Here is a 13771-nt window from a genome sequence, read left to right on the forward strand (position 1 = left end):
GCCATATCAGGTACTGTTAGAAAGGCTATAATGTGCTAAGTAAGATGATGATTTTTATGTTCATATGTTATGTGTGTAATGGAAGTTATGGATATGTTTGATATATCTGTATTTCAAATTGTGCTGTGTCTGGGCAACACCCCAGACAGGATGGCTGCAGCACTAGCCTGCTTAATGACCCAATTAAGGAAACTCACAGGTACAATGGACCAGGGGGAGAAGCCAGCCATATACCTGATGAGTCACCAGGACATACTCATGTGACTCAGGACTCCATCTTATTCCTGTAAAATTCCACAAGCAGCATGGCAAAGGCCAAAGGATATAAAAGGGAGCTGCCAGACATCCATTTTGTCTTTGTCTTCAGTCAGTCTTCACCTACCTCTGGATCAACTCATCTACAACTGAACTTAAACTGTGAAACAAAGGACTGAGACCCATGCAAGCGCTGGATGTACACCAGAGGGTCTATACAAGCCTGCAAACTCCACAATTCTACTAGTACCCTGATATATATGGACTTTCAAAACAACTGTATTTGTCTGATTGCTTTAATCCTTTAACATTTCTCTTATAGTTTCTTTCTTTTTATAATAAACCTTTAGTTTCAGTTACTAAAGGATTGGCTGGCAGCGTCGTATTTTGGGTAAGATCTAAACTTACACTGATCTGGTACTGTGGCTGACCCTTTGGGGTCAGGAGAAACCTTTTTAGTAAAGAGCATAGAGTTTTAAATAACTGATCTCTTTACTAGACCTAGTGGCCGATTGGTAGCCAGAGACTAAAATGCAGTAAAGGGGGCTGTGTATATTTTGTTTTGGCTTCTTGATAACCAGTGTGGGGAATCAGAAGCACTGTTTGTGGCTGGTTGGGAAGTCTGATTTCAGTGTCACCCACCAGTGCTGGGAGAATCTGCTCTCCTTTTACAGCCTGCCCTGACCTTGGCATTTTCAGGTGGCTACCCTAACAGTACCTGACATGGCATATCTTACATGACTTATTATGATTTTGACATACTGATGCCACACAATATAATAAATGCTCCCCCGTCAATCCAGCCAGCGTGACAGAGGGTAACTTATCAATGGAACAATTAACAGAGGGCTGTAGTGGATTCTTCATCACCTGTTCTTCTTAAATCAAAAGTGAAAAACTTTCTAGAATATATGTTCTGGTTCTGGCTCAAATCCAAGTTATGGTCTTGAGGTAGAGTTTACTAGCTGAGGTTCTTTGGCCTGTGTTATGCAGGGCAGGCAAGACAATCTTAAGAGTCCTTTCTGGCCTTAAAAAAAAGAAAACCAAAAAAAAAACCCCCCAACAATGAATTTTGACTAAGATTAGACCCCTGGATCAAGTAATCCATTTCCTGCATGCAATGAAGGTATTAAAAAAAGAGAAATTAAGGCACCTATACTGGGCTAGTGCAAGTCTGAAACTCCATCTTAGTGCTCCCAATATTTTTCTATTTAAAATATTCATAGGTGGAACATTCTAATGGGAAATTTGTAGCTGTTTACTCCAGATTGTCCAATGTGTCCATGCTAAAAATGATCAGCCATGCTTCCAAAACCTCATGTCAGGCTGTTGTCTTTATGGATCTAATTTAATGAATTATATCTGCGGCCTGCCAGCACACACAACTTAATACGTAATTTTGGCAGCCAAAAATACATGGAAGGCTTTGCCTTCTTCAGGTTGTCTAAAGAGACAGAGAGGAAGGATTCCTCCTCCTATTCAGTTATGGCTGTTTATGAGTATTTAATAGGGAAGTTGTATGATTGATCGTGCCCTCAAAGAATCAGACGGCATGTTCTTGGTGTGCAGGAAGGGAATGTCCCCCTCTTCCTTTTACCTATGAGGAGGGCAGGTAAAGGAGAGGTAGAACTGCACAGATTTTCAGGCTCTGAAGGGTGACATTCCTTAGAGTTGGAGATCAGTGATCACTCAGAAGGAAGGAAGAACCCTGGGAGAAAAGCAGCAGGGCAATACTTTTTCAATTACATAGGAAATAACTATTGGAGTCCCTTGCTGAGAAGCAGACTGTTTGCACTGAATTGCTAAGCCACTTTTTTAATGTCCCACCAGAAGCCCTAGGCAGGCCTGGGCCTCATCACAACACAGCCAAGATCAATCTGCCACAACTGTCAGACTGAGGCTATTACAGATGCACTTGGCCTCTCAGGGTAGCACTATCTACATGATCTTTGCGGCTCATCAGCTGTAGGAAGAACGTGGAGAACACCACAGACCACTATACCTGGCATTCACTGACCTGACAAAAGCCTTTGATTCCATTAACAGGGAAACGTGGAAAATCCTTCTGAAATTTGTCACCATTTTTCATTTCCGTTACCACGACATGCAAGCGATGATTCTCTGTAATGGATCTACTACGGCTCTTTTTAAGGTTAAGGCAGACGTTAAAAGCAGGCCTGTGTCGTTACCCCAACACTCTTCTCATCTTCCTTGTTGCAATGCTCTATTTGATCACTGATAAGATCCTCATAGGAGTGCAGCTAATCTACGAAATGGATGGCAAGCTGTTCAACCTTTGCCACTTCAGATCCAGAATCAAAACGTCACAGACTTCAGTCATCGAGCTTCAGTATGCTTATGACGCTATAGTTGCACTTACTCGGAAATAGATCTTCAGGAGATCATCATCATCTTTGCTGAAGCATATCAAAAAATGGGACTGGCACTCAACATCCAGAAAACAAAGGTTCTCCATCAGCAAGTTCCTGGCACACAATTCCACGCGCCAGAAATACAGATCCACGATAACCCTCTAGAGAATGTTGCGCACTTCCCAAATCTTGGAAGCCGCTTCTCACAGACAGCTGATATTGATGAAAAAAATCCAGTATCCCCTCAAATGTGCAAGCCGAGCTTTTGGTCATCTGGGAAAGAAGGTGTTTGAATATTGCGACATCAGAACCAAAACCAAACTCTCGGTTTCTAAAGCTGCTGTAATTCCCCACGCTACTGGGTCTGAAATGGGGATAACAAAGGAGACATCTTAAGGCCCTGGAGAAATATCATCAATGCTGTATGTGTAAGATTCTCCGAATCAAATGGGATGATAGCTGCACTAACATCAGTATCCTCTCACAAGCCAATATTACAAGCATGAAGGAGTTGATTATTGATCATCAACTTTGGTAGAGAGGCCATTTTGTCTGGATGTTTGATTCCAGACTGCCAAAACAAATTGTCTACTCTCAACTCAGCCAAGCAAATGTGCCAGAGGAAGGCAGAAAAATGCTACAGTGATTCCTCAAGGCTAATATGAGGAAATGCAACACTGACATCAACATCCATGGGAACGGATAACCCAGGACCAACAACAATGAAGGAATTGCTGAGGCAGGGAACTCAGCACTTTGAGAATCAGATGCAACTACATGTAACGGAAGAATGGAAGCAACAGAAAGAGCATGCTATGGCCTGAACCAATATTCCAGGTTCATCTGCCCTACTCAGAAACACGTCTGCAACGTGGTAGAGTCTGCGGCTCCAGATTAGGCTTTATCAGCCACCAGCATACCCCCAGATCATTTGAAATGGACAATCCATGAATGACAATCATCCTCAATTTTGAGGGATTCCCAATTATGATGAGTATGTCTACGCTGCAATTAGACATCAGTGGCTGGTCTGTGGCAGTTGACTCATACTCACAGGGCTCAGGCTAAAGACTGTTTAATTCTGGTGTAGATGTTCAGGCTCCAGCCTGAGCTCTGGGACCAACCCATCCCTGAGGCTCCTAAAACCTAGGCTGCAGCCTGAATGTCTACACTGCAATTAAACAGCCCGTTAGCCCAAGCTGCACAAGCCCAAATCAACTGGCACAGGTCAGCTGCAGGTTTTGAATTGTAGTGTGGACTAGCCTCACAGTCTCAACTTTTCTACTTATGCTTTCCTGGGCTGAGTATATTATCAGGGTCCCAGAATTCAAAGTTCTGCACAAACAAAACCCAGCTGAAAACCTTACAAAAACCAGAAATTAAATAAGCTCACATGACTCTCCACCCTGGCTCTGAACTTAAAACCCTATTTGAATTCAAAATGATCTTGACAAATTGGAGAATAGGTCCGAAATGAAGAAAATGAAATTCCATAAAGACAAGTGCAAAGTACTACATTTAGGAAGGACAAATCAAATGTGCAGCTACAAAACAGGGAATAACTGCCTATGTGATAGTACTGCTGAAAAGGCACTGGGAGGCTACAGTAGATCACAAATTGAATGAGTCAACAATGTGATCCAGTTGAGAAAAAGGCTAATATTATTCTGGGGTGTAATAACAGGGTTGTTATATTTCAGACACAGAAGATAATTGTTCCACTCTACTCAGCACTGGTGAGGCCTCAGCTGGAATACAGTGTCCAGTTCTGGGTGCCACACTTGAAGGAAGAGGTGGATAAATTGGAGAGTTCAGAGGAGAGCAAAAAAAGATAAAAGGTTTAAAAACATGACCTATGAAGAAAGGCTAAAAAAATTGGGCATGTTTCGTCTGGAGAACAGAAGACTGAGCAGGGACCTGACAACAGTCTTCAAATATGTTAAGGGCTGTTCTAAAGAGGAAGGTGATCAATTGTTCTCCATGTCCACAGAAGGTAGGGAAGAAGTAATGGCTTAATTTGCAGAAACGGAGATTTTAGTTTAGATGTTAGGGAAAATTTTCTAACTCTTAGGATAGTTAAGCACTGGAACAGGTTATCAAGGGAGGTTGTGGAATCCTGGTCATTCATTGCAGGTTTTTATAAACAGGTTGGACAAACACTGGTAAGGGATCATCTAAGTTTACTTGGTCCTGCCATGGTGAGGGGACTGGACTAGATGACCTCCTGAGGTCCCTTCCAGCCCTACATTTCTATTCTAATTCATCTGTATAATCATTCTATAGTTCAAGCTCTCATCCTACAAAGCATAGACAGTGAATAACTAGTCAATACGTCCGGTATTTATGTGCTCAGAACTGAAGACAAAAATCTATGTGCCATCTCCCCAGAGTCACAGCAAGATCACCGCCTCCACAGTATATGACGCAGTGCCATTGCACAAACAGCTCAAAACTTCACTGGCAGCTGCTTTCTAGTTTACTTTCCATCATCATATTAAATCTATGACAAGATACATTAACATATAGACCCCAATACAGAATTACAAGTTTAAATAATTCACTTTCAACTATGATGTCTATTCTTCCTTTTTCAAATAGTAGTTACATTTTATTGGGTTTAAAGGAGTTAAGATTTTAAAGAATTACTTACCAGTCCCTCATTATCTTCTGAGGTTCTCTGGAAGTGTGCTGCTAAAGCAATATAGTCCTGCGCCTGCTTGTTACATTCAAGACACTTTAGTCCGTGACGGATTAGTCTCAATGGGTCCGCATACAGAGGCATAGCTGGATGAGTGTTGGTAGAGGTTCCTGTCCCACTTCCTAATGTAGCACTGGGTTTATGTGAAGGAGATGGAAAATACAAAGTCTGAGGGGCCAAAGATACTGAAGAGCTTGTAGGAGAAGGTGAAAACATTTCATCTAAGGAAATCGGTTTCATTAACAGCTGAGAACATTGCATAATCAATCCTTTGCTCTTGTGATCTCTTGCATGTTTAAACAAACTGCATTTGTTAAAGAACAGCAGCACTGCCGAACACTGAGTACACATGACTTCAATGTGGACACTTCGCCTACTATAGTGCTGAGTTAAGCTTTTTTCTAAGGCAAACGAATCTCCACATTCCAGGCAACAATACCCAGATGCAGGTAAATGAATACTGCTGTCAGGTGGTGGGCTGAGGTTTGGAGAATATACTGGCACAGGATTGGCACTGTGTAGAACTTTATGAAATGCCTCCACAATTACAGGAGCAGCCTTCTTTACTTGATGCACCAGTGGCACTGACATCTGAGTTAGCTGAGGCTGACTTCGTCTTTGCACAGAGGATTTTGCTGTGACAGAAGCAGCAACGCTGTGTGGAACTAAATTGAGATTTGCTAGATGTACGGCCTTGGGAAGGAGGCTGGAAGTTGTAGGGTTACACGGCTGCATCGCAGTACCCGGTGGTTGCTTCTTGTTGGGCTGCTGACCCACATTACCTATTTTGATGGCATCACTGCCGCAGTTTGGCAGTGGAGATGAAGACACACTGAGTGTGCTGTTTTCAGTACTGTCTGTTTTCATATCATCTATACCGGGGCTCACTACGTTTGACACTTGAATAGCTGTGGCCAATGCATTTTTGGTGGAACCCTTGCTTGCCTCATTTTCCGTGACTGCACTAGTATCAGGAGAAGGGAAGGACTTACTAAACTCTTCCGTGGCTGAACTTTCTGCAGGCGACTCCTCTGGGGATTTGCCCAACTCTTCAGCTTCCGGCAAGATTCTAGTGACAGTTCTTTTAATTTCACCAGAAGACATCTTAATAGTTTTTATTCTGACTTTGGGAATAGCTGGCGGAGAGCCAGCTGCCATGGAGGGAGAGCCTTTTCCACTACTATCGCTGCACACACTCCGAGGACTCTCAGGCTGCTTGTTGGCCTTTTTTACCACTTCTAGGGGGCTTCGTGGGCTCTTTGGTGACTTAGGCATTTTGGGGCTGCCTTTCATGCCATCTTTAAAATGACCGGAAGGTTCTTTTGTAAGACTTGTTTGATCATCTTTTGGAATGCATGCAACTTTTTTGGCCTGAAGAGCTACTAATGCAGCAACACAAGATGACAATTTTGAGTGAGCTGGCTTTAGACGCTGGCGAGGTGGGACTGATGAAGAAAAGTTCACCTCAGGCACAGCCCCTCTGCTTTCCCTCAAGTTATTGTTGTGGAAGCTTCCGAATGCCAAACCTTCGCCAAGGAAGCTGCTGGTATCCACTAGATCTTTGCTGGATTCTACAAGCTTCTCTGCTACTCTGTCTTGCTCCCTTCTGCTCATTTCCAGCCTACTTTCTTGCTGGTTATGAATCTCCATCTTTTGTTCTTTTTTACAATATTGATCAAACATGCTCAATTCTGGCTCTGGTAACTTCCTAAGTGAATCTAGAACTGAAGCCGCCGTTGGAATATACATTGGAGTTGGTGGGAAATATGGAGTTTGAGCGTGTTTTGGTTTATCACTAATACTGTTCTCTTTGAAAGCATCCTCTGGTTCAGGGCTGGAGATAGGGCTGAACTGACTGAATGTGGGTAAAGGTTCTGACTTCAATTGGTCCAGTTTTTCAGGATAGGTTTTTGAACTATCACCATTAATAAAAGCAGAATCAAATTTCCCATAACTGTGCACTAAGCTGTGAGCGTCTGAGGGCAGATCAGACCCACGGAATCCATTGTGTAACAGACCAGTTCCAAGGGGATTCCCCTCCTTTTCCGCTTCAAAGGACTCCTGACGACTTGTGTTCTTCACAATAACACTCACAACAGGGGCATCAGGAGCCGGCACGGAGTGGGACAAGGACACGTTTTCATCTATACAAATTCCTGATGGCTTTAAGTGATTTTCATTCTCCTCACCAGTTGACTGTATGGCCTCCTTGGCATCAAGGCTAGTTGGGTCTGGGATGTCAAAAGCAGCCAAAAGGTCATCGAAGTCCGGGGTTTTCATGTCCCCCATGATGAAAGCTAGAATTAAAAGCAAACACACACTATCAAAGTTTGTCTCTGGAAAAAGGTCTACTAAACTTTTACTTTGATTTTCTCTGTCATTAATGAGGGGGGAGAAATTAGGACTCTAGCCACTATGGGAAAGCTAGAATGGGAACTTTCAACATGCTATCACTTAAACTTCCAGTTTAAACATTGTGGAATTTTATTGTTCATTTGTAGATGGATTAACTCAGTGGCATTCAGCCTTTCCAGCCCCAGGGCCTAATGTGTTACTTTAAAAGGTCATGGGCCCACAATCAAGGCTCTGGGACAGATCCTCTACTGTTTTGGTACCTACAGACTGCTCAGAGCATTCAGTTGTCTCCTACACTCCCCTAGTACAGGTGTGCCAGGCAGGGAAGTGAACAGCTGCAATGTGCTGTGCGCTGACTACCCCACTTGGCGCTTGGTTCCTTGGGACTATTGGCAGCTGGTGCAGGTTAGAACAACTGGGAGTCTACCTTAACATGGGCTGGGGCAGAGAATCAGGGAGCTGTAACTGGGTATTTGTTCTTAACTTCTTTTCTCCCCCCACTCCTTCATTGCCCTGGATGGCTATGCAGGAGAGGGGATGCATCCTTTCTGAGGTGCCCTCTACATTCAGACAGACAGTCAGTCAAACTCTAACCCTGCTCTCCCTAGGGCTCCCATAGCCTAAGAGGGAAGTGGGTAATGAAGCAGTTGAATTCTCCTCTCTCCCCTGCAATGCAACAGGGGGTCAGTGGGGTAGTTGCAGCATCAGCTGCTCAGAGCTGCTCCTGGGGCTGCAAGGCAAGCTGGGGGAGGCAATGCCCCCTACCTCCTCCTTCCATAGATATAGGGCTGATCCAAACACTTCAGTATAACAAATAAAAATCACAGGGCATGGCTCAGGAAGCATGTCTTCAATTGGTCAAATAGAGTCACCCTCAAGGGCCACAACATTAAGCCTCATGGATCACAGAATGGATACCACTGGAGAAACTCAGGAGAAACTTAGTATGATCTGCAAATGACACAAGCGGTTCCTTTCTAAAAAGGTTACAGTGTAGCCAGACCTGAGGTATTTAGTTCTGCCAATCATCTGGAGAAAAGCCAGAAGCAGTTGGCCAGCCCAAGAGGAACAGCACTGAAAAACGAGAGCCCTAGCTTCTGCCAGAACAACCTAAATAATAAAAGTCTGTACTAAATATTTTAGTGTGTTGTACTGCACCTTGAGCACTCAGGTGGGGATTACTTTAAAGAGAGGGCCCATCCTGCAGTCCTTAATTAGCTAATGATATCATCGAGGAGCTTTGTCTGAGTACAGAGTGAAGGATAATGCCTAAAGTCATAAACCAAACCAAAAGTTTCTAACCATTCCTTTGGTTATAACAGTCTACAAAAGGGAGGTAAACATTACACAGGCATTGACTGCAGCTTCACAATTAAGGTTATAACTGAGTTTTCATTATACACCTTCTCTAACAAACAAGAGAAAAAAAAGACTGCAGCATTTGTGATTATAGTTGGGAAAGACTAAATTTCTCTCCCACCCCCTTAGTTGTACATACATTCATGAAATATTTAAGTTATTACAACTTAAAGTGAGACCTTTGTGAAATTTTAAGACAACATGCTTTTTCAACCCCATCTAATTTAAAAATGGCAAGTTTATGAATCCAGAATTGGTACATAATGTATGCACAACAACACTTGTGCAGACGGTTCTTTTGCCCCAGGGTTGGAGGGTTAAATTAAACAAAGAGGTTATTTCCATTTTTTACTACTACTGCCTAGCACCCTCTCATTAGAAGCCGCCACTTAATATTTTAATAGTTGAAACTCATATTTAAAATATGTTCCTTTCCAGAATGCTGGCACAAGGAACAACTTCTATGTGAACTGACAACTAAACCTTGCACTTTGTCATAAAACAATGGAACGTACTGAATGGTTTTTGGTCTGCCTTCACCCCACTCGACCATTTCAGTCTTAAGACAAAATGAAGTTAATCACTAATCATGTTAGTTATTGTAGCACCTCAGAAGCAACCCAGAATTGGTACTCATTGTGCTAGACACTGTACAAACACTGAGGAGCAGACAGTCCCTGCCCCAAAGAGCTTACAAACTAAATAGATAAGACAGACACAGAGTGAGCAGAGGTGGGGGTGGAGAAGGGATATCACAGAGAAGCAGAGTGAACCATGTGATAATGGCAAATGTCATTTTAGTGTCAGGATTTTTTGTCTACAGTCCTCAGTCCATACTACTTAACTGGTTGAGCCTCAAGCACAGTTAGAGAATTTAGGGCTTGTCTACAATCAAAGAGCACTAGTTGAATAAAAAGTTTAAAAAATTAGTTAAACCAGTAGAAAAAAAGGCTTTATGGATACTTATTTTGGTTTAAGAGTGGGTTACTTTGGTTCATATTAAACCTATTCTAATTGACCTAAGCTAAACCAAAATGAGACAGTCTATACAGGGGTTTGTACCAGTTTAAGACCATACCTTTAGTTAAACCAGTGCAACTCTGTATTTAGACAAGCTCTTGGAAGTTCAGATGAGGATCTATATGGTGCTTAAGAACAGTGCCAGTCCATGGCAAGTGGTCATGCACCATGAGGACTACAGCTGCTGGCAAGAAACGTGGACCTAGGGCCTTTCCCTTACTTTTGGAGGAGAAAGCCTGTGCCAGCTGGAAGAGAAGACTAGGCATTATTCAGTTCCTGGCATAGAAGTAATTATACAATTAAGACAGTTCCTTCCATACAACGTAATACCCATGTCTTTATGCACAGAAAATAATTCACCACATCATTTTTGGCACATAACACTTTCTATGATTAAAAGATTTCAGTGCACCAAGACATATGTACAGAATACTTTAAACAAAAGATTTCATGGACAGCATGGTAAACAGTCCAACGTCCTTGCCTGCTACATCTGATTTTCCCAGAGTTAGCTGCAGATTGCGGTCCACCATTTGTATTGAGACCTGGAATGCTTCAGACCACTGTATTTGCCTCCAAGTACCTCAGAAGCATCACACAGACTAGGCTCACTAATAAGCAATGAAAAGATTACAGACTTATTTTCAATGAGGGAAAGGAACAAGGGCCAGATTTTTAAAAGTATACAAATTAAGGACAATAGAAAAATACCAACCAATGGCAGCTCTATACAGGAGTTCTCAACCCAAAAACCAGGCTTTTATGGACAGGGCATTGGGGGAAAGCGAAGTCTCTTTGCCAGCAAAGTACTTTCAGAAAACTTGGAGATCAGGATTATGGATTTAGGAAACACAGAGATTGTACTACAACTAGCAGCAAAAAATGAAGCTGAATTTGTCGAAGAAGACATTTGTCCAAGGAGTGTCAGGAGGAAGTGGGATTGAAGATGTTAAAGGGGTAGAAAACTTAGCCAGCTGGGACAGGGTCAAATTGGAGGTTCCCACAGCCTCTAAGGTCAGATTCAGGCTTCAAAGTTTCAACACACATTAAAATACAAGAAACACAAAGTAGAACAGAGCAGGCAGGTCCCAGGACAAACTCCTTGGACAACTTAATGTACATAGCTTGGATGTGAATGTGGCCTGGTGATTCATCATACAAAACAGGACAGGCTGGGTAGACAGTTGTGCTCTAGGTCAGTGGTTCTCAAACTGGGCCCCAGGGACCCCAGTGAGTCTGCAAAATGTCAACCATCACACCAAGGACAGAGACTCTGCAGTAAGAAGCAGATATGCCCATCTCACTGATATCTGTTACTCTTATACTCTTTTTCTTAATGCATTACTGACAATACCTGTTAATATGAAGTACACATGTACCTTTGTCAATCAGTTTCTCAGTTGGGGGCCCATGATTAACATTGCATTTGAAAAGGGGCCCATCAACTAAACAAAAAAAAAGTTTGAGAATCTCTGCTCTAGGCAACTGAACTGTGGTCTGGAAGTGGCAACTTCCAGGCTCCATCCCTTACTCTACCAGTGACTTACTGGGTGCCTTTGGGCAAGTCACTAATCTGCTCTGTGCCTCTGTTTCCCCATTGTGAAGCAGGAACCTCCCACTTACCCACCTTCATCAAGGGCTTCAAGACCAAATGAAGAGCCTAACCCCCAAGCATTATTGTTAGGCCAAAGACAACCCCAGGGGTGAACCAGATAGGCTGCTCGCTGCCCTTCCTCCCGGGGGTGGGTGAGGGAGAGGGAAGAAGTCTTCTGCCCTCAGCTGGGAGCAGGACCAGTCCCAGGGGCCAGGGAAGGTCTTTGTGGGGCCAGGGAGGCAGTCCCAGCCACCCCCTGGGACGGGATGTGCAGTCAGTCTATCTGTCGGCCCGCCCCATGGCGTGGGCGGGGCAGGTTAGTCTGTCTGTCTGTCTCCCTGTCCACGGGGCTGGAAGTGTTTTGTCTGTCTGTGCCGCGGGGCGGGCGGGAGCCTGCCTGCCTGCCTGCACATAGGTGCGCGGTCCCGTGGGGCTGGCGGGGGAGAGGAGGGCAGCCAGTCAGTCAGTCTGTCTGTCTGCTCACCCATGGGGTCGGCAGGGGGGTTTGTTCGCCTGTCCCGCGGACTGGGGGAGGGGAACGGGCAACAGCCCGCCCCGCGGAGGGGCTGTTGGGTCCGTCCGTCCGTCCCGGGCAGGGAGCTGTCTCTCTGAGCGGGGCTCGGTCTGCCCGCGGGGGACAGAGCCCGGCCCGCCCGAGCCGTACTTACCAGCGCAGGCAGCTCCTCCGGGGCCCGCACAGGCCTCACCCAGGGCCGGGCAGCAACGGCCGCAACATGGCGGCGGCGGGCGGAGCCGGGGCCGGGCCTGGGTTGAGCGGCCCGCCCCCAGGCGCGGCTCCGCCCCCTTGGCCCCGCCCCAGCCCCGCTCCCCTGCCGCGCCCCGGCGATCGCCCCGCCCTCCTGGCCCCGCCCTGCGCACGAGCGGCGCGCCGCTCACTCTCCCTCAGGGCCGCTCGCGCTCCCCTCCGTCTCTACAGGCGCCGCCCTCCGATACCTGCCCACAGCGCGCGGGCCGGGCCGGGCCGCTACCCGCGCTGCCGCTCGGTCTCTCTCTAGCCGCTCCGGGCCGTTAGAGGGGCCGTGAGAGGCCCGCGCGCGCGCGCGCCGATTCACGCGTCAGTCGGGGCGGTCCCGGCGACAGGGGCTGCCCAGCAGCGCCCGGGGAGCCGGGCTTGGGGACCAGCCCCAAGGCACAGACCCTGCCTCGGGCGCGCTGCTCGCCGCGGAGCTGGGGCGACGGGGCTCCGGCCTCTCAGGCCAGGCGCAGTACGCCGCTGGGAGCGAGCCTGGGCTCTCCGGGGCACGCGCTGCTGCCCGGGCCCGGCTGGCGGCCCAGCGCCCTGTGCGGGCTGGAGAAGCGATGCCCCGGGCCCTGAGCCGGCAGCGCGGGCAATGGGGGGCGCTTTGTCCCTCCCGCTGGCTGGCAGGCCCTGTGATGGCACCGTCAGCTGTCGCCTCAGAGGGTGCAGCGCTTCCCATTATGCTCGTCGGGTCCCTCCTTTGTCTGAGGTGCTTTAAAGGTGACCCACACTTGTGAATCTAGCTGCCCTGGCGGGTTAGTGGCAGGTAGGTGTTTAAGACCTGGTAGAAAGCATCCACACGGCCATCCTCTGTCTGTCATTTCTCTGTGCCCTTTCCGAGCCGCCCTTTGTCCTCAGCAGCTCAGCTCACGTCTGTGAAATGGTAACATCACAGACCCGAGCTCCCGCTAGGTGAGTTTTGTGCCCTCTCACACTTTTTGGGCCGGGGCACAAGCATGTCCCGTAGATTCCAAGGCCAGAAGGGACCAACCACTATGACCATCAGCCCAACCTGCAGGCTATAGTTGCATGGCTCACCCCGTTTTACATATTGAAACTACTATTTTCCAGGGGACCCCTGTATAGAGTGCAGAGTGAACAAGGTGGGTTTTGTAGTGAGTGAGCTGGAGTCTGGAGGAGGAAAAAAGTTGATCTAGTCTAGTCGTCAAGGCTAAGACAGTCAATATGTGAATCCGGTCGCATACAATCTGTTGTGTTCATGTATATGGTAAACCTCAGACAATTAATTCAAATTTCCAGGAGTCAACATAGCTTCAAAATTAGAAGTAGTTGGTTAAAAACAAGAATGGCCACACTGGGTCAGGCCAATGGTCCACCTAGCCCAGTATCCTGTCATC

The 13771-nt window shown here is 46.2% G+C and overlaps 1 protein-coding gene across 2 annotated transcripts in view; it reads right to left on the bottom strand.

Annotated features, from left to right (window-relative positions):
• Positions 1-12389, bottom strand: part of ZNF592 (zinc finger protein 592) — a 67691-nt gene extending 55302 nt beyond the window's left edge. Inside the window, exons 1-2 of one of the 2 annotated variants that reach the window (XM_067556041.1) lie at positions 12322-12389; positions 5278-7622 (exon numbers count right to left, since the gene is read on the bottom strand). In XM_067556041.1, coding sequence (XP_067412142.1) covers positions 5278-7614 — 2337 coding nt within the window. In that variant the 5' untranslated portion in view covers positions 7615-7622; positions 12322-12389. Of the gene's footprint in view, positions 1-5277; positions 7623-12137; positions 12166-12321 lie in introns of those variants that run through there. The other variant, XM_067556040.1, reaches the window with a different exon arrangement.
• Between the last annotated feature and the right edge of the window lie 1382 nt (positions 12390-13771).

This window comes from Emydura macquarii, unplaced genomic scaffold (assembly GCF_026122565.2).
Source record: "Emydura macquarii macquarii isolate MOO-44397 ecotype Brisbane River unplaced genomic scaffold, CSIRO-AGI_Emac_v2 contig_1644, whole genome shotgun sequence".
Classification (NCBI taxonomy): domain Eukaryota; kingdom Metazoa; phylum Chordata; order Testudines; family Chelidae; genus Emydura; species Emydura macquarii.